Below are 19,827 nucleotides of genomic sequence, written 5' to 3' on the forward strand. Positions count from 1 at the left end.
TGGAGAATTCAAAATGTTGGATACTCTGGCTGAAATTTCTTATTGTTGGGGACCCTAAGGGGCCAGAATCCACCCTAAAGGGGTGGACTGAAGGAAGGAAATCCCAGGGACTTAGGAGAGACGGCGGTCTCTCCAAACAGTCCAGGACAAGCCTCCCAGAAACCAACGGAAGAAAAGGCTGACGAACGTCATGTTCAGTCATAGCTGAAGCTGAAGCAAATGGAAGTCACAAGCGATTAAACTAAGTGAATAGCAAAACAGCATGCTTGAATCTGGGTAAGAGTACTGATTTTCTCTATCCTACCTACTTTCCTGAAGAAGAAAATCCCCAAAATAAGAGATCTCCGAAGAAGGAAAGGGGGAGAGGAACGGTTGTTCCTTCTCTCTCGCTTGGGTGGCGAACTTTTTTTTTTTGGAGAAGGAAAATACCAGAAAGACAATAAAATGAGCAAATGCTGACCCCTGCTGGTGGAGGAGAATATCTTTTTTCTCTTTTCTTTTTTCCCCCTTTGAACTCTTAAGCTTTGAATGCACCTGCTTAAACAATTTTTTTTAAAAATTCCATTTATATCCCGCCCTTTGCCCCAAAACTAGGGTTTATTTTTGAGGTAGGGCTTATATTAGGCCCACCCCCCAAAATCAAGCTAGGGCTTATTTTCAGGGTAGGTCTTACTTTCAAGAAAACACAGTAATTTCAAATGGTCACTAAACAAATGGTGGTAAGTTGAGGAATATTTGCATATCATCTAGCATACAACAGTTTTGTATAGTGCATCTAGTATCCAGTCTACAGTGTTGCCAGAAAACAGAAAAATTTGAGCTGTTTTTAAACATTCCTGGTCTGAAGGAAGAGTTGATAATTCTAAGGAAAAGAATGTTTATTATATTCACCTTTCCATATTTGTGTCCATACATCATTCTGTAGACGATGTCCAACATTTGTTTCTTCATTAACAGCCACAAAGAAGTTATTTGTGTGTTGTCTAGTTTCAGAATTATTTTTTAAGAAATTGACTGGCAATACTTTGCTATTTTGTTCGTAATGCCCTCACATCACCAAGATTATCTTTGGTATGTTAATTATCTTAAAACAATGGCTCTAATTGCTACCAAGATGGCTGATAGATGATAATTGCAGTCTGAAAATAAAATGTTATTCTACCATATTGTCCTGTTTAGTTTTCCTAAAAACATTTTCCCCTCACTTCAGAGTTCTTCAGTTGTTAATCTAAAATAAGCCAGTTGTCACTTCTAGCCTTATGGGCCTATTGCCTCAAAAACCAGGTCCAAAATTTCAAAGCAGTACGTCTGATCAGAAGAAGGATGGTGAGAAGGTGGGAGTAAAATTCTTCCAGGACTTTGAAATCTTGTTTCCTGCTGTTGTAGTAGAGACTTGCAGCTAATAGCATCACGACACAAAAGGAAAGGCCCAGGAACAAAGGCAAGATCCTGACCGTCCGCTTGTGAGCTGGGATGTTGTAAAAGAAACAGAGAAATGGATTAGCTTTCTCCTTTATATACTGAAATCCCTATCACATTAGAATCTGCAACAGTGGCGAATATCTGTAGCTCGGGTATAGGAGGAGGGTGAAGGTTTCTTCTCTGAGCTTGTGGGTTGGTTTCCGAATGTTTCATTACCAGGTTAAGTAACAGTGGAGTTTAGGGGATGTCAGTGACAGTGCTCTTCTGTTTATAAGGACTTCGGGTGTGGGTGTGTCAAAATCATCGGCCACGCAACCACCCGCCATGCTCGTGAGTTCATCGAAGCCTGGCACTCCACAAACAATTCCATTAACAGACACATTGACCTACAACCAGCCTACGAACCCTCAGAATTCAAATCAACCACACAGCCAACCAGAGACAGCACGACCTTCAACCAACCCACGCAAACCCCCTCTCCCCCAGCAGTTCACTTTCCAATAGCCCTGACCTGATGTGTTCCTTATCTTTTGATTTAGTCTAATTTGAAGTGAAGTGGGAGCAAAGAAATATTATATAATCTGAAAAGGTGGCATCAAACTCCTTCTGATTTTTGTGTCCTCTATGAGAACAAATGTTGATGGTGGGGAGCCTTATACTTAATCACTTGAAACCTGAATTACCACAATGGGGAGAACCATCCCATCTACCTCAGTGATAACAGTGATTAATGCTAGGAGTTGAAGTTAATTACGGGAGAAAAGCTGAATCAGCTCATGCTTTGCATGAAAATTATGCAATCCTATGTGCTTCAGGATAAAAGATGGAAAAACATCCTTTCCAACAGATATCCATAGATTTTTTTTAAGTGAAACACCTTAAAAATTGACTTTCACAGCACCAATGGGTATGCCACTCCCAGAAACATGCAAATGTCTGTCTCAAATACTACACACACACACACACACACACACAAACACAAACACTTCTGAGATGCATCAAGGTAATTGTCCATAAACATATTGATATTAAAGATGGACGTTTACAATTAGCATTTTACGAACAGTAATTTCTGAGAATAGTGGTAATTTGTGCTTGAATTTTTTAAAAAAAGTCAATCTACCCAAATTGTAATGGGGCAGAATAACAGTTGAATGGATATCATCCTGTCAGTGACTAGATTTAGATTATCTGCATAAATCATGTTAATAATCAGCTGGAAGAACCTATGAACAATTTGTATATAAGACAGCTTCCCCTCTATCCTGCTCTGTTTTGGAACTAACGTGTGTGTCAGGCCATGACATGCTGATGGGTTGCAGAGCCAGATAAAACATCTGTTTCACCCAACATGGCAATTTTTATTTAAGGTGCTTTGCTATTATTTTGTAATAATGGTATTCTTTTATAAAGCTATTTGTGCAAAGGGAAATCTGCGCCTCAGATAATGATTTTTAAAAATTGAATAGACTACAGCCATTTGTCTGTTATATGCATATAGCTAGTAAGTGGATTTAAAAAAAACCAAAACCCTGCCATTTCCTTATCATTATGGGTAAAGGTCCACCATTCACTCTGGCCTATTTAAATTACGTGCTATTACTCGCTCCAGAATTCATGGTAAACACACTTAAGCTGTCAGGCCAAGGCACACGACGAAAGCAGAAGTCATAAAGTCAGGCAACCCAGCCCATAATAATGTATCAAAATGTGTGAGGAGGAAGCACAATGCTAAGAGCAAATCATTTTAAAACACCCAAGAAACTGAATCAATGTTCTCTAATAGAGTTGGGGGAACTACTTGCAGCAAATCATTTATTCATCTTTCATGAAGCCGTTCTTTCCGTTTGCAAATTATCTCTGAAAGCCTTCCATTTTCTTTGTTAAATCGATTGCTATTTAAAATTACTCTCTTTTGTGCCTTCTGTGAATAGTTGCCAGTAGCTTGTTTGCTTATTTCTCCATGCATATGCTGATTCAAAAGTTATTCTGCTTCAATCTCATTTATCATTATGGTTGGTCGCATAGTCAGCCAGATGTTTAGACTGGATTTGGCATTTTTATGCCACCCATCAAGTCCTTTCCAAAGACAGGGGAAAGACAGATGTTGTTTCATGGTGTCAAAGGTATTGTCACAGAAAGTCAGCTGTCCCAAATAGAGCTGTCTTTTGCAATTGACTGATGGCGATTTTGTCAGTGTTGATGATGTTCATGTGATGTTCCAGATATTTTGAGATTGTACCCAAGACCTTTCACTACATCATTCTACTTCTAATTGCTGGTCTTTGTATCTTGTGATTTTTCTCCAATTCTGTCGCTTCTATTTTGCTCTCTCCAAGTACTGCCAGGCCCATTATACAGATTTTTTAATCTGTACAGTCTTTCTGGTAAACATCTGTTAAATCTGGGGTGTTATGTGGCAGGTGATTGTCTGTTTGAATTCTAAAATCCTAGAGCACTTTGGTATCTTCATTTTCTATTACTTTGTCTTGCAGGCAAATGGTATTCCATTTGATATTCCAATGCACCATTGTTGCCACTTTGTCAGGTCATTGTTTGTAGTCTGTTTCTGCAATCTTCTTGCAGCAGCTAACTAGGTGGTCCACTGTTTCTTCAGCTTCTTTGCAGAAGTGGCATTAACTGTTGCTGTCTTCTCAATTCCAGATTTTATGCATCTATCTATCTATCTATCTATCTATCTATCTATCTATCTATCTATCTATCTATCTATCTATCTATCAAATTTATTGGCAGGCCATCTTATCACAGGGTGCCCTGGGTGGCTTACAATGTTAAAAATAAAACTATATAAATCAAATGTTGCAAAAGTATAAAAATACAAAATATGATAGCTAAAAGATGGAGAGAGAAGGAGTAATATGGGCAGGGAGGGAGATGGGATCTGATATTAATTTGTAAGCCACCTACAACATGAAGCCCCTCCTTTGCACCTCCAAGCCAACTGGTAGAGCCAGGTCTTTAGGCTCTTCTGAAAGGTCAGAAGAGTTCGAGTGGACCACTCTCCAGTGAGGCAGGGAGGAAGATGTGTTCCAGAGGGCAGGCATAGCAGCTGAGAAGGCCTATGTCTTGGACCGTATGAGCCAGAATTCCCTAACCAATGGGAGCAGCATACCATCTCTGCTGGCACGGGTGGGGGAGCAATTCCAGGGGGATGAAACAGTCCCACAGGTAACTAGGACCCATGCTGTGAAGGGCTTTAAACACCTTGAATTGCACCCAGAAGCAAACCAGCATTTGGTGGAGTGTATTGTGTACTCAGAAATGTAGTACTTTAATTTATATTAGCTTCTTGCCCCAGAGACATTGTAGCTACAATTCCCAGAATTCCTGGCTATTGAACATGGGGTCAGAATATGTACGTTGCTATAGTCTCTATCTAGAAAGCAACTCTTTAAAGAAGGCCATTTTAGCTTTTGGGAATTTATCCTTTTAGACCAGGCTTTTAGCTGCCATGTGCCAGCTGAAAACAGAGGGCATGCCTGCAAACCTTACCTCCATAGTCTCCAGAAAACCCAAGTCTCAAAGCTCTGCAGAGTCCCCATATTAAGTATTAAGGACATTTTTAGTATATCTTTACACATGCTTGCAAACAACCTGATTTAGTGCATGAAGGCACTCTAAAAGTTCTGATTCAAAACCAGAAGGAGAAATGGTTAAGAATATATTTCAATCTTACACAACTTTCACAACTTTTAAATGAGTAGATCACAGCTTTGAGAATGTTCAAACGGAATTCTTAGCAACTCCATATTGCTGAAGGTCCACTTAGACTGGGAAGGATGATTTATGACTGTCCTTTCTCTCCTCTTCTTTGCTTGTATCACTAGTACTGTGTTTGTCACCCCCAAAAGTAAGCCCCAGCTGATTTTCAGGGGGTGGGCCTAATATAAGCCCTTCCCTGAAAGTAAGGCCTACTTAAGGGCTTGCACAGCCTGCCTGCCTATAACAAGGTGAAGCTGGTGGGGGAGGGGGATCTGACCCACAGTACTGGTATATGGGTTCCTTACTACTGCCTGGCTTGTTCCATGGCTTCATAGCAATGGCATTGGGCAGGAGGTAGCAAATGGCTGGTTTTGGCACGACTCGGACATTTGGCACCTCATGTGTCACACCCAATGCTGCTACCATAAGGCCTGGCAGATCCTTCCCCCTTCTGACCTATGTGCCTGCAGGGTTTCGGTGTCTGGCAGGCGGAGGATAGCAACTGGTCCACCATCATGCTCTCGCTGCTGCATTGCTTCTTCAGCCCTTGCACAGGCCCCACCCCATCCCTGAGCTCTCGCGGCCTACTGGTACCGGTACCGGCAAAAAGTAAGCCATCCCTGAAAGTAAAACATTGTGCTTACTTCAGAGCACAAAAGGAAGTAAGACAGGGTCTTACTTTCAGGAAAACATGCTAGTTATATTTCTCTTTATTGGTAGTTACAATTTTCTTTTAATCCATAAAATTGCTTGCTCTCACTCTGAAGATTTGGTGAGAAGTTCTCTCTGTGTGTGTTTGTGTGGTGGAATAAAAGTAAAATGAAGTCTGCCATTGGTAATTTTATCTTGCACTCCAGTCTGCGAGGGGCCTAGTACAGTTAGTTCATCATTACTACATACTATCTACATTTCTTTGATCGATGCGTCTCTCCATCAGGTTAGGTGGTATGTACATAACTAATATATACAATAGCTCTATAAGACAGGCCATTTTATCACATAACATCTTGTTTCAAAAGCAAAGGGGGGTTATTGCTAATATGGAAAGCCTGGCCCAAGACTACCTAATGAATTCCTGGCAGAGTAATATTTAAGCCATGGAAGAATTATAATACTTTGGGTCCATTCCAACTGATTTGTATTTTATAGCAGGTGTGCATTAGGCATTATTAATAATAATTGCAGCAAATAATATATGTCTTACAGTCAGTGTATCAAAGGTTACAGCTATACAACTATTTAGTCACTGTAGGAAATGTCTAGAAAATAGCATGCAAACTTGTAGTATATTGCAAAGAAAACCTTTGGGGAATGATACAAACAGGCAAATTAGATAAGGTTGAAAATTGCCCAGTTAAGAAGTAAATGCTGATTTACTTAGTTGCAAACACAATGAATAGCTTTATAAATCTACAAAGAAAGTGAGCAAGATTTGTATTTCAAAAGTCATTCAAGTTAATTTAGCTGATTCTAGTTTCTTTCTATAAAGAAACATGCCTACTCAGATTTCCTTTCAAGAAGTGCTAGGATTTTTGGCTGGTTGATGTTGTAATACAAGTTCAATGAACAGAGAAGGCAGCAAATATAAGATAAGGTTTTGTATAGCCACATATCAGCGTCCCAAGCTAAACATTAATTAATTAAATGTATATGCCACCCATCTCACTATTAGAGCAACTCTGGTAATATGATGGTGCCTAAGACAAAACTCAGATGTTGTTTTTTCTACTATATAATGATTATGTTCCTAGGTGGAAAGACAAATCGACAATCGGGTATCTTCAGGGAGTGTCAAAAAAAATCAAGGTGATAGGCACAATCATGCAGTTGAAGGACTGTATTGCTCGAGGCACATAAAAACAGGTGGGGCTTCAAGTACATGGCTATGACAGCCTTCTTCAATTTTTGACCCCTCTATCTTACTCTGTGCAGTAATTTTCTTTGTTGGCTTTACTTTTTTCAGTCTTCCTTTGATGCTGGTTTTGTCACTAATCCATTATTTGCTATTTCATTTCCTTTTAATGTTCATTGTTCCCTTTTCTTTATTTATATTGTAAGTACAGATGGTAATAGAAAATCTCACCTCTGCAGATGTGTTTTCATTTCTTCAAATTGTGTCAGATATTGCACCCCTGGGGCCATCTGAAGAACAATGTTAGCACTAGATACATGACTCTACACAGTGCTGATGAATTCCCCTTGAGAAGCATGATTATTTTTCACAGGATGCCCCAGGGAGAGGAAATATTTGCATATTCTGAAATATTTTCAGTAAATTAAAATGGTGGCTATCAGGAGTATCTACCACAAAAATTAGCTCCACTATTCTCATCTATTGAAGCAAAAATAAGAGTTAAACAATTGTGGAATAATGAAAACAAATGAAAAATGATAAACTAATTATTTGCCTTTTTCCCTAAAAGACAATTATTAAATACATGAATTTTTAACAAACTTCCATGCAAGATGTTGCTGTATGACTTCATTTTGAAATAAATTAAAATGGACTGCACTTGATTAATATGTTTCCCCTATATGCAGCTTTAAATGACAGAGGGCGTCACACAAAAAGTTCAACTTTGAACTGGTTTGTTACCTATTCAGGTGTCTTAAATCTGCCAGTTGAAAAAAATATGTTACTCTACAAAAAACCTCATTTGTAATCATGCTACTCCTTTTGAAAGAAGTTCCAAAAATAACCATGGATCTCTCTCTGGATATTCCGGAAAATGACATTCTATTAATCTTTAAGGGAAGTATTATCAGGCAGCTAGGTCTGTCCTCCAAGATAAATATCTATAGTAGATGCCTTCTCCTTTCAATAGAACAATTGCCACATCACTTAGGATCCTAATTTATCAGGATCTTATATTAAGATGGGAGTCTCCACTTTAGACATAGGGTTGGGTGTTTTCAGTGGTGGGATTCAGCCAGTTTGCACCAGTTTGGCAGAACCTGTAGCTAATTTTTTGTTGTCCAGGCCCAGAATGGACTTCTAGAAGTGGCATCCACACAGAGAACCAGTTGTTCACATATTTGAATCCCACCACTGGGTGGTTTGTTTTTTTGCTTTCTATACATGGGTGGTGACATGAAAGATGGGGATAGCATCCTAATAGGATGCCACTATTTTCCATTACTCAGACCACACACACAGATACAGACACACACACATGAACCCAAGTGCACCACACTTAGAATACATGCCAGGATATTCACATGAATATTATCTTCCCAATGCAATTGTTGGCTGTGTGGCTTAGCTACGTTATTTGGAACACTGAAAAGCCTTTGGAGAGGGATTTTTTATGGGTGGGAGTCAGTGGGTTAGGAATCCTTAATCCATGATGGCTGAGAATTCTGGGAATTATAGACTAACCCACATCACGGATATCAAATTAGACAAATCTATGCTATAGAATGTTTTGAGTAAAATACATTTTATAAATCTATTTCAGTTATAAGAAGAATGATGATATAAGGAACAGTTGCTGGAATTTGGTATGTCTAGTTTAATGAAGAGAAGGACGAGGGGGGACATGATGGCAGTGTTCCAATCTCTCATGGGTTGCCACAAAGAAGAGCGAGTCAAGCTATTCTCCAAAGCACCTGAAGGCAGGACAAGAAGCAACGGATGGAAACTAGTCAAGGAGAGAAGCAACCTAGAACTAAGGAGAAATTTCCTGACAGTTAGAACAATTAACTAGTGGAACAACCTGCCTCCAGAAGCGGTGAATGCCCCAACAGTGGAAGTTTTTAAGAAGAGACTGGACAGCCATTTGTCTGAAATGGTATAGGGTTTCCTGCCTGAGCAGGGGGTTGGACTAGATGACCTCCAAGGTCCCTTCCAACTTTCTTCTTCTTCTTCTTCTTCTTCTTCTTCTTCTTCTTCTTCTTCTTCTTCTTCTTCTTCTTCTTCTTCTTCTTCTTCTTCTTCTTCTTCTCCTTCTCCTCCTCCTCCTCCTCCTCCTCCTCCTCCTCCTCCTCCTCCTCCTTCTTCTTCTTCTTCTTCTTCTTCTTCTTCTTCTTCTTCTTCTTCTTCTTCTTCTTCTTCTTCTTCTTCTTCTTCTTCTTCTCATCATCATTATCATTATCATTATCATTATTCTTGTTGCAGAATTATAGTATGTTGTGCAAAAACAATGATTTTGTAATCATGCTTTCTATTTTATTTCCCCCCCAAAATATGACAGAGTAAAAAAAAACAATCTGCTGTTTTTTAGAGTCACCCTTGGTACACAAGGATACATCATCTACTTGTATTTGAGAATGATATTTGTTGATAAAAGCCATCCAAATCTTGATTTAGGGAGAAATCTACTGCAAATGGAAAAATGTCTGTTCTGCCAAAATGCTTTCATTTTTCAGTCTATATAGCTGAGCCACATTGATGGTTTGTGTTGTCATTTGGCAACATAAAATTTATCAGAGACCATTTGCACTAAAGGATATAAATGGATGAGTTGGCAGTAGAAAATGAGGATTTCTTACCACTATTCCAAACATGATTTTTCATTGTGAGCTTTGTCATCATGGCAACTTTATAATAGCTCATGTAACTTTGTAGTAACTGTTTAAATAGAAGTAGGGACAAACAATTCATATATTTTGTTTTCATTCAATTTTTCATGTTTATAGCTTAGAATTTGGTTTGATGTGCTTTCACTTTTTTGTAGTATTTTTCTTTTTAAAAATCTCTGCTTCCATCCTGTGACGATATCTGTAATACCATCAAACATCCACATCTGCCTATCCCAGGTCCTTGGTAAGGACTAGATAGGTAGACAAAAATGCCAAATCCAGTCTGAACATCTGGCTGACTGTGCGATGATCATCAATAACAACAACAACAACAACAACAATAAATTGGAAGGGACCTTGGAGGTCACCTAGTCCAACCCCCTGCTCAGGCAGGAAACCCTTCACCATAATGAAAGATAAGTTCTAGATAGAAGTCACTGAATAACTGTAACCTGACTTTGCTTAGAATATCTTGCTTAAAAGAACTCTAATCCTGAGCTTGCTTAGAAGTTGACTTAATAGGTGACAGCAACAATTTATAGGGGAATTTCCAAAGCATTTTATTACATATTATTGCACTATTGCAGCTTGAAAAGCAGTTTTTGAAATCAGAGTAAAGGAACATCCCAGTACCCCTTATACACTTATGAAACTTCTCTGTGCCCCACTAGCACTATTATTAGTGCATGAGAAAGTTATAAAAAAGGTAAAGGTAAAGGTTCCCCCGCACATGCGTGCTAGTCGTTTCCAACTCTAGGGGCCGGTGCTCATCTCCGTTTCAAAGCCGAAGAGCCAGCGCTTGTCCGAGGACGTCTCCATGGTCATGTGGCCGGCATGACTAGACGCCAAAGGCACACGGAACGCTGTTACTTTCCCACCATAGTGGTCCCTATTTTTCTACTTGCATTTTTACGTGCTTTCGAACTGCTTGGTTGGCAGAAGCTGGGACGAGTAACAGGAGCTCACTCTGTTATGCAGCACTCAGGATTCGACCCTCCAAACTGCAGACCTTTAGATCGACAAGCTCAGCGTCCCAACCCACTGAGCCACCGCGTCCCTGAGAAAGTTATACTTGCAGGATAAAACCAGTGTTGGGACTGAAACATAGCCTTTGTACATTTGGTTTTAGCTTCCATCCTCAATTTTTATCCTGAAATTCTTTCTCAATTCTTTCTAGTCACTTTTTGGGGAGTAAATGAATGAATGAATGAATGAATGATTGAATGAATAAATGAATGAATGAACCTTTATTGTCAAAGTACAACCATGTATACATTGAGATTGGCTGAGCCTCCCTTCGTGCCCCCACCCCCAACTCACAGTGACACAAACCCTCCATCTTATTACACCATGTGAGCTAATTGCACAACAAACTGGCCTTGCAAGTCAATCATGCATAAAGTTTATAAAATTATATCCTGTTCAAAAGCCTAACAGCCCATGGATAAAAACTGTTCTTCAGCCTGTTGGTACGGCTGGCTATACTCCTATATCTCCTACCCAATGGTAGGAGAGTAAAGAGATACCGTCCAGGGTGTGAGTTATCCCTGAGAATTTTCCTCATTCTTCCAAGACAGTGAGCCCTGGCAATGTCATCTAGTGGTGTCAGGGGACAGCCCACAATGTCTTGTGCTGTGTTCACCACCCTCTGTAATGCTTTCCTATCCGCGGCTGTCAGACCTGCATGTAGTTATGAAATAAAAACACAAATTCAACATAATCTGAGGGTTTTTTTTAATGTTCTTGTGATGATGGATAGGTTTGTAAAAACCTGGTTAAATATTGAGATAATGACAGAGGAGTTTCTGGAAATTCATTTATTTCTAATTTTAGTGTGTTATGGAAGATTGACCTGCTCCTACTTGTTTTTCTTAGCAAAGTGGCATAATGTTTAATGTGTAGAGCTATGCCCAGTGAAACCCAGCTTAAATTCCAGTCTCAGTCGTAACTTACTGAATGACTTTCTTTCAACCCAATCCATACCACAGCATTTTGTTGTGAGAAAAATTGGGGGATAGATGGTGTATACTGTAGAGCTCACAGAGAAAATTCTAACATCAATCAATCTTCATGTGAAGCTGTATTGCAAACTTTCTGATACCCGCTCAAACCACTTACTCTTATAAATCTCAGTTATCCCTTTTAAATGATGGCAAATCTTCAGGTTCTCAAGTGCCCCTTTGGAGCCCTCTCATATTTGGAATCTGATCCCTCAAACATTTCTTTGTCTGACCTGGGTCTTTCTGCATGCAAACAGATTCTTGGATTTGACCTGGATCCTTCTGTATGCAAACAATGTACTCAGCCACTAGGCCCTTTCCTTTTTGATTATTTATGATGAAATAATTGGGGTCATTTGCATGTAGGAAAGTGCTAGGCACATATTTGAACAAAACAACTCCCATGCAATATGTGTAAATGAGATCTCTGGTTATTCACTGACTCTGCTTGCAATTTAAGTCTAAAACATGCATCTTGTATGCCAAAAAGCATCCTCAGCTCTTTTCTTGATCTTAGAAAAGTGGGTCTCATATTCCCCTTTAGGGGTTATTTCAGGGGTTGCATAGGGATACAGCCACAATTCAACAAAGGTATCACAAAAATAACTCAAAGCTACTTAAGAACCCTTCAAAAAGAGTATGACAGATCATAAGTAAGAAAGCCTGAAACATACCATTTGTAATAATTTCTCCTGGTTCCCGAAATCGAACTCTTCTCTCTACTTTTTGCTTTTCTCTCAATGCTTGTTTCATGGAAGATCTTTTCCTTAGTATAGATGGAGGGCATTGGGTAAAACGTGGCTAAAGAAAAAAGAAAATTGTTGAGCATAAAATAAATGTCCAGTTAGTTTATGTGATGGTGTGAGAATTGGTTATATGTAGTTTGGTTATAAAATTCTTTGAATCTCTTTGTACTTCTATAAGCAAGAAAGGGTTGATTGCCAAACTGCTGAAGATTCAAGTCAATTGGTAGCGACTATGAATAGATAAAGAAAAAAAAGGGGAGATAAATTGAGAAATGGCTTGCTTAGTATCAAAAGGAAAGCAAAAGAAGGAAACCTGGGATAAGATTTAGGAGATGATTTAACAATTCTGTTTTTATAAAAAAACAAGTTAGGAGGAAGTAACAATATGAAGTACTTAAGAACTTGACATAATGAGACATCTACAGTAATTATATGTGCAAGTACATCATTTTGAGTAGGATAAATTACTATCATTCCAGTTAATTATTACCTCTGGAATCCTCCATGTAGGCTTTAGTTGACGAAAATAACATACTAGAAAACTGGGTAACAACTCCATGTCTCAGTATCCCACACTGAAGGAAATAAATCCTATTATATAGGAAAGCAATATTCAAAGAAGCTTAGTGGATAATAACGATAATAAAGATGTGTTTAATGCAGGCCATAAGCGGAAATCAGCTTTGAGTAGAAGTCAAGTTTCAGAAAAAGTGGAGGAGGGAAATTTGATCCATGAAACACTAAAAGTGATTAGTACAATTAGGGTTGTGTTGCATTTTTCACCTTAAATAATGTCCAACAATTAAAATGCAGTGTTATCTCAATTGGGATTAGGCAATGGATGTTGGTTAATATGAAGCCTATAGCAGAGAATAGCATCAAGGTGACCTTGGCTGTTTTTCAAACAGCTAAGTAGGATTAGAACCCACTACTGTTTAGATGCCAAACTACCAGAAACCCTATGTCTGCAGGCTAGATGGGGAAGTTAAAAAAGAAGCATCTTGGAAGAAAACAATGGCAAACCACTTTGACATTACTTCCCTCAGTTGAACATCCATGGAAACAAAGAAGCCCACAGATCTTTCCTTGAGATCCACAAGTCCCCTCTTCACTAATGATTTAAAGGTCTTTAAGAATCATCCAATCATTATTGTGGCAAAATAACATTAATGCAGATAAGCTTTATATTTACTTAACAGTGAGCTGCTGATACAGAAATGATGTTAGTTATCTGGACCCAAGTACATCTGCTTTATTGCATATGTATTTAATATTAATATGGGCTTTACAGAGATCTGTATTCAAAGGGCAAAATGTGGATCTCCATACAGGTAAGTATGGGTAACATCTTATATCAAGTACATTTTTCTTTGGGATTGTTCAGCAACCAAGCCACACAAGTCATCTGTTTTAATATTCTCACATGTGCTCTGAATTACAGTATGTTCTTTCAATTTGGACCAAACACCAATGTTCTCAATAGCATGATGTTTCTTTTACCTTATTTTTGTACATAGATTAATGTCCTCAGAAATCAGCTCATTTATCTTTCTCATGGTAAGGTAATATGGTTATATTATACATATATGATACAAATTAGATCAATTATAGTAATGAAGTGGAATTGCTTACCAAACATTCATTCAGCAACCATTCAAAGATATAATGGCCCTGAAAAAGGACATTATGACTCGTCCTCAAAGTTGAGGCAGTAGCCGTGTCTCCAGGGTCAGGTGATCTTGATTTGGGTGCTTGGCAACAGCACCTTTTCAACCACATTTCTGGCCTTCACAGTTGGCTTTCAACACACAAAGCCAAGGGGGAAGCTGACGCCAGAAGTTGCCGTCATGTGACTCCGTGCTTCACAATCTGTGATGATTCACTTAACAACCACAATCAGAACTGATGTCATTATCAGGCTCAATCACATGTTGTTTCACTTTATGACCATGCTGCTTAGTAGCCCCAATTGTGCTTGGTAAGTGAAGGCTACCTGAATTGCTATATGAGAAGGGGAAAATTGTTAAATGTAGAACTGCATTTAGCAAAGAAATAAAAATATTTGCTTAACTTTCAAATGAAGTATTGCAAAGTCCAACAGAAGAAAACTTAATTCTCTAAACCAGCTGATCTTGTGAAATTGAGCAGGTTTGGAACTGTTTCTGAATTGCTGCAGAACCCTTTGCCTGAGGGGTCTTTTTAAAAAAGATTCCTGGTTGTATGTATGGTATTACAGTGTGCTGTGATTCATTCCCAGTTCTACATTCCTAATGATAATATTGCATTTGTATGGTGCAAGAAAGATCTTGTCCCTCAAGGAAAATACTGCAAACAAATTATTACATTGGGCTGATAACACTGCTAATTCAGTGTCTGTGCCTGTGTGAGGGAGTTGGAAGGAGAAATCCATGTATGAAGATGTTTGTTCCATTTTCTGAATCTAATTTACAATGGCTCCATTTTGTGGTTGCAGATTGTGTCCATTAGTTTTATGTACAGACCTGATCACATCTAAACATCCAAGCCTTCTTTTGTTATAAGAAGTCCTGGATGTTGCCATATTTAGTTGTGCATCAAGAAATAAAATCTCGAAGCGTATACGTTGTACCCATGCGACCTCTGACCCGGCACAGATCCCGTTGGGCCCCATGGTTCTCTGTGGAGCTCCGGGAGATGAAGCGTCGGAGACGAGGTCTAGAGAGCGGTTGGAGATCCAGCCGATCCGAATCCGACCGATTGCAGTTAAGAACCTTTATAAGGTCTTATCTTGCGGCGATAAGGACGGCGAAGTCTAATTACTTTGCCGCCCTTGTCGCGTCCGCAGATAATCGCCCGGCCGCCCTGTTTAGGGTGACTCGCTCCCTCCTTAACCAGGAGGTGAGAGAGGATCCCTTACAGGGACGAGCCGAGGAGTTTAGTCATCATCTGGCAGACAAAATCGCTCGGATCCGGACCTGCCTGGACTCTGACTGGGCAGAGTCTGATGTGGAGGAATCAGGCGGTCTTGAGCACGTTATCTGGACTGAGTTCGACCCTGTTTCCCCTGATGATGTGGACAGGATCATGGGGAGACTGAGCACCACCACCTGTTTGTTGGATCCGTGCCCCTCCTGGCTAGCTTATGCGGCTCGGGAGGGAACACGAGGCTGGTTCCATGCAGTAATAACTGCTTCTCTGAAGGAGGGTGTCTTCCCTGCCGCCTTGAAGGAGGCGGTGGTGAGACCCCTTCTCAAGAAGCCTGCTTTGGACCCGGCTGCTTTAGACAACTACCGTCCAGTCTCCAACCTTCGCTTTCTGGCGAAGGTTGTTGAGAGTGTGGTGGCGCATCAGCTCCCTCTGTTCCTGGAGGAAACTGATTGTCTGGACCCGTACCAATCGGGTTTCAGGCCCGGACACAGCACGGAGACGGCATTGGTCGCGCTGGTGAATGATCTCTGGAGGGCAAGGGACAGGGGTTGCTCCTCTGTCCTAGTCCTATTAGATCTCTCAGCGGCTTTCGATACCATCGACCATGGTATCCTGCTGCGGCGTCTCAGGGGGTTGGGAGTGGGAGGCACTGTTCTACGGTGGTTCTCCTCCTACCTCCAGGGCCGCTCGCAGTCGGTGTTGACAGGAGGGCAGAGATCCGCCCCGAGGTCTCTCATTTGTGGAGTTCCTCAGGGGTCGGTCCTCTCGCCTCTCCTGTTCAACATCTATATGAAGCCGCTGGGTGAGATCATTCATGGTTTTGGGGTGGGGTATCACCAGTACGCTGATGATACCCAACTCTTTCTTTCCACCCCAAACCAACCCAGTGATGCCCTCTCCGTGATGTCCCGGTGCCTGGAGGCGGTTCAGGTCTGGATGGGGAGAAACAGGCTTCGTCTCAATCCCGCCAAGACTGAGTGGCTGTGCATATCGGCATCTCGGGTTAACCAAGTTATTCCACCTCTAACGATGGGGGGTGAGGTGTTACCCCCCGTTGATAGGGCTCGCAACCTGGGTGTCCTCCTGGACTCACGGCTCAGTTTTGAAGACCACATAGGAGCCGTGACCAGGGGGGCTTTTGCACAGGTTCGCCTGGTGCGCCAGTTGCATCCCTATCTGGACCGAGACGCCCTACGCACAGTTACTCATGCGCTTGTGACCTCCCGTTTGGACTACTGTAACACTCTCTACATGGGGCTGCCCTTGAAGACCACTCGGAGGCTTCAACTGGTGCAGAATGCGGCCGCGCGAGTTGTAATGGGGGTCTCCCAATACTCCCATGTAACACCTCTACTCCGTGAGCTGCATTGGCTTCCGGTTGCCCTCCGGGTGAAATTCAAGGTGCTGGTTATTACCTATAAAGCCCTACATGGCCTGGGTCCGGGCTATTTGAGGGAACACCTGCTGCCGGCATCAAACGCCCTTTGCCCAGTGCGCTCCCACAGGGAGGGTCTGCTCAGGGTTCCGCCGGTAAGAGATTGCCGGCGGGTGACACCCAGGGATAGGGCCTTCTCAGTGGGAGCGCCTGTCCTCTGGAACCAGCTGCCGGTGGAGCTGAGAACTGCCCCCAACCTCCGATCATTCCGCCGGGGCCTGAAGACCTGGCTCTTTGAGCTCACGGGCCCAGGCTGAGGAGAAATTTTTAATTGGGGTTTTAAGTGTACAGGGTCAATTTAATATTTTTTAATTTGGTTTTTTAACTTTTGTATGGTGGATTTTTTAATTCCCTGTAAACCGCCCTGAGTCCTCAGGGAAAGGGCGGTATATAAATGTAACTAAATAAATAAATAAATAAAATCTGAAAGTGTGCAGCTTGTCTTAAATGTAAACATTTTAGTAAAACTAGACAAATTTATGGATCTTGAGAATGGAAATTACACATTCCTCTGGTCCCTAACCTTTTCAGCCCAGCTGGCTTTCCATTTCATAGCCAGTACCTAGTCAGGATCATTGTGGCATCATTATAGACTCTGTAGGTTTTTTTAGTTACCATCTATTAACATCTGCTACAAGCATTCCAGAATTCTTACCTTTTCTTTCTTGTGCATTGGGGAAACTGAAGGCATACATTCATGCTGCAAAAAAGTGATATTTGCAGAACTTCTGAAAGCCTTGGAAAAAAAAGCTCCTTCAGTACTTCTGTGAAGAATGACAGAGAGAAATAAAATTCAGAAATGCAAACTGATCAACACTACTCTCATGATCAACATCACCCTCATTTAGTACAGACACTTTTACCTCTTCTTGAGAAAAAAAAGGTGAAGAAGAGTTAGTGCTTTTGCTGCTACTAACCTTTTATTTTATATCAGCTCTAAAATTTATTCAGGCAGTCAGTAGAAAAAACCTTTAAGTGTTTGAGTGAATAAAAGGCTGGATACATTTTCCTCTATCATTGCTCCTTCTTGTAGATCAGGTCATCCTGTTGCAATCCCACTTTATTTGGATTGAACAGAAAGAAATGAGAAGGAATTCCACTAGTGTTCATATGGACTTGTATAAAAAGCTCTGTGTCATTAGGCCCTTGGTAATGCAAAATCCTTGCTGGAGCAGATTTGAATTACCTTCAAGCAAAACATGAAATTTCTATGGAGACCTCACTGGTCAACATAGTAAGGGATCTAAAGAAGCAAGTCTGGTGTACACAGAGACAGCAGCATCCTCTTCCCTGACATGTTTAGTGCCCTAACCCATTACTGCAACACATGAATAAGACTTAGCTATAAACCTAAGAGAAGGAAAGCCAACACAGTGTTAGGCTGCATTAACAGAGGGATAGAATCAAGATCATGTGAAGTATTAATACCACTTTACAATGCCTTGGTAAGGCCACACTTAGAATACTGCATCCAATTTTGGTCACCACGATGTAAAAAAGATGTTGAGACTCTAGAAAGAGTGCAGAGAAGAGCAACTAAGATGATTAGAAGTCTGGAGGCTAAAACATATGAGGAACGTAGTTTTGCAGGACTTTTACCTGAAGCAGTGCAGGGCATAGAATTCTGGCAGAGTAAAAAATCTGCCAATCTGTGATGCCAGTCACCTGTGACAATGCGCTTGAGTGCTTCCTTCGTTGTCCTCACCATGCGTTCAACTTGACCATTAGTAGATGGATGAAAAAGCGCATACGTTGCATGTCTGATGAGATTAGCTCTAAGGAAGGCCTGAAATTCAGCAGCAATGAATTGGGCCCCATTGTCTAAAACTAAGACATCTGGCAACCCATGTGTTGCAAAGAGTTTTCTCAGCATCTGGATGGTTCTAGCAGTAGTCATGTTAGGAACTGGAATTACTTCCAGCCATTTCAAGTGTCTCTCCACTACTATAAGGAAGAGCTGTCCCTGAAAGGGCTCAGCGTAGTCTATGTGAACCCTAGACCAGGGAGTGTGTGTTTGGCATGAAAATGGTTGCCGCCGCACCCCTTACATCTTGGTAAGAGAACTGCTTTGTAATTGTCCTGTTGCTGCTGGCTATTTCGGTGTTGCACGTTGGGCTGCTTTTGGAGTTGGTTGATTTCAGGTTCTTCCTCCTTGGAGAATTCTTTGGTGCATTTGGCATCCTCATGGTGGACCATTTCTTCAAACTTTGTCAATTTGGCGGGCTGCACTGTTTGAACGGCACCCCAGCAGCTTCGTCAGCCATCACCTTGTCTTGTAGATCATATAGGAGCTGTGACTAGGGGGGCCTTTGCCCAGGTTCACCTGGTGTGCCAGTTGCGGCCCTATCTAGACTGGGATGCCTTGCGCACAGTCACTCATGCGCTCGTGACCTCTCGTTTGGACTACTGCAATGCTCTCTACATGGGGCTGCCCTTGAGGACTACTCGGAGGCTTCAGCTGGTGCAGAATGCAGCCGCACGAGTGGTGGTGGGGGTTTCCCGATACTCCCATGTAACACCTCTACTCCGCGAGCTGCATTGGCTTCTGGTTGCCCTCCAGGTAAGATTCAAGGTGCTGGTAATGACCTATAAAGCCCTAAATGGCATGGGTCCAGATTACTTATGGGAGCACCTGCTGCCGGCATTGACTTCCCTTCGTCCAGTGCGCTCCCACAGAGAGGGCCTCCTTAGGGTGTCGTCGGTCAAAGAGTGTCGACTGGCGGCCCTCAGGGGGAGGGCATTCTCTGTGGGTGCACCAGACCTTTGGAACCGTTTACCGGTGGAGCTCCGGACGGCTCCCGACCTTCGCTCCTTCCGACGTGACCTAAAAACATACTTATTTGAACAAGCCGGCCTGGTCTGAAGGGTTGGGGTATTTTAATATTAACTGTATTAATTTTATTGGAATTGGGCTGTATTATTTAATTCTTTTTTAACTTTTGTACATTGTATTTTTACTGTATTTGCCCTGTACACCACCCTGAGTCCTTTGGGAGAAGGGCGGTATAGAAATTAAATTATTATTATTATTGTTATTATTATTATTGTGCTTCAGAAAACGTTAAATTTGGCC

The 19,827-nt window shown here is 41.2% G+C and overlaps 1 protein-coding gene across 1 annotated transcript; it reads right to left on the reverse strand.

The window, feature by feature from the left end:
- Nucleotides 1-929: 929 nt before the first annotated feature.
- Nucleotides 930-18,940, reverse strand: LOC310634746 (nutritionally-regulated adipose and cardiac enriched protein homolog; the record flags this gene model as incomplete). Its single annotated transcript, XM_083353281.1, has 5 exons — nucleotides 930-1,468; nucleotides 12,341-12,467; nucleotides 17,410-17,518; nucleotides 17,618-17,622; nucleotides 18,803-18,940. 5 exons carry the CDS (start codon nucleotides 18,938-18,940, stop codon nucleotides 1,266-1,268), a joined length of 582 nt encoding a protein of 193 aa, XP_083209407.1. The 3' UTR covers nucleotides 930-1,265.
- Between the last annotated feature and the right edge of the window lie 887 nt (nucleotides 18,941-19,827).

This window comes from Vipera ursinii, assembly GCF_947247035.1.
Source record: "Vipera ursinii genome assembly, chromosome: 1".
In the NCBI taxonomy this organism is placed as follows: domain Eukaryota; kingdom Metazoa; phylum Chordata; class Lepidosauria; order Squamata; family Viperidae; genus Vipera; species Vipera ursinii.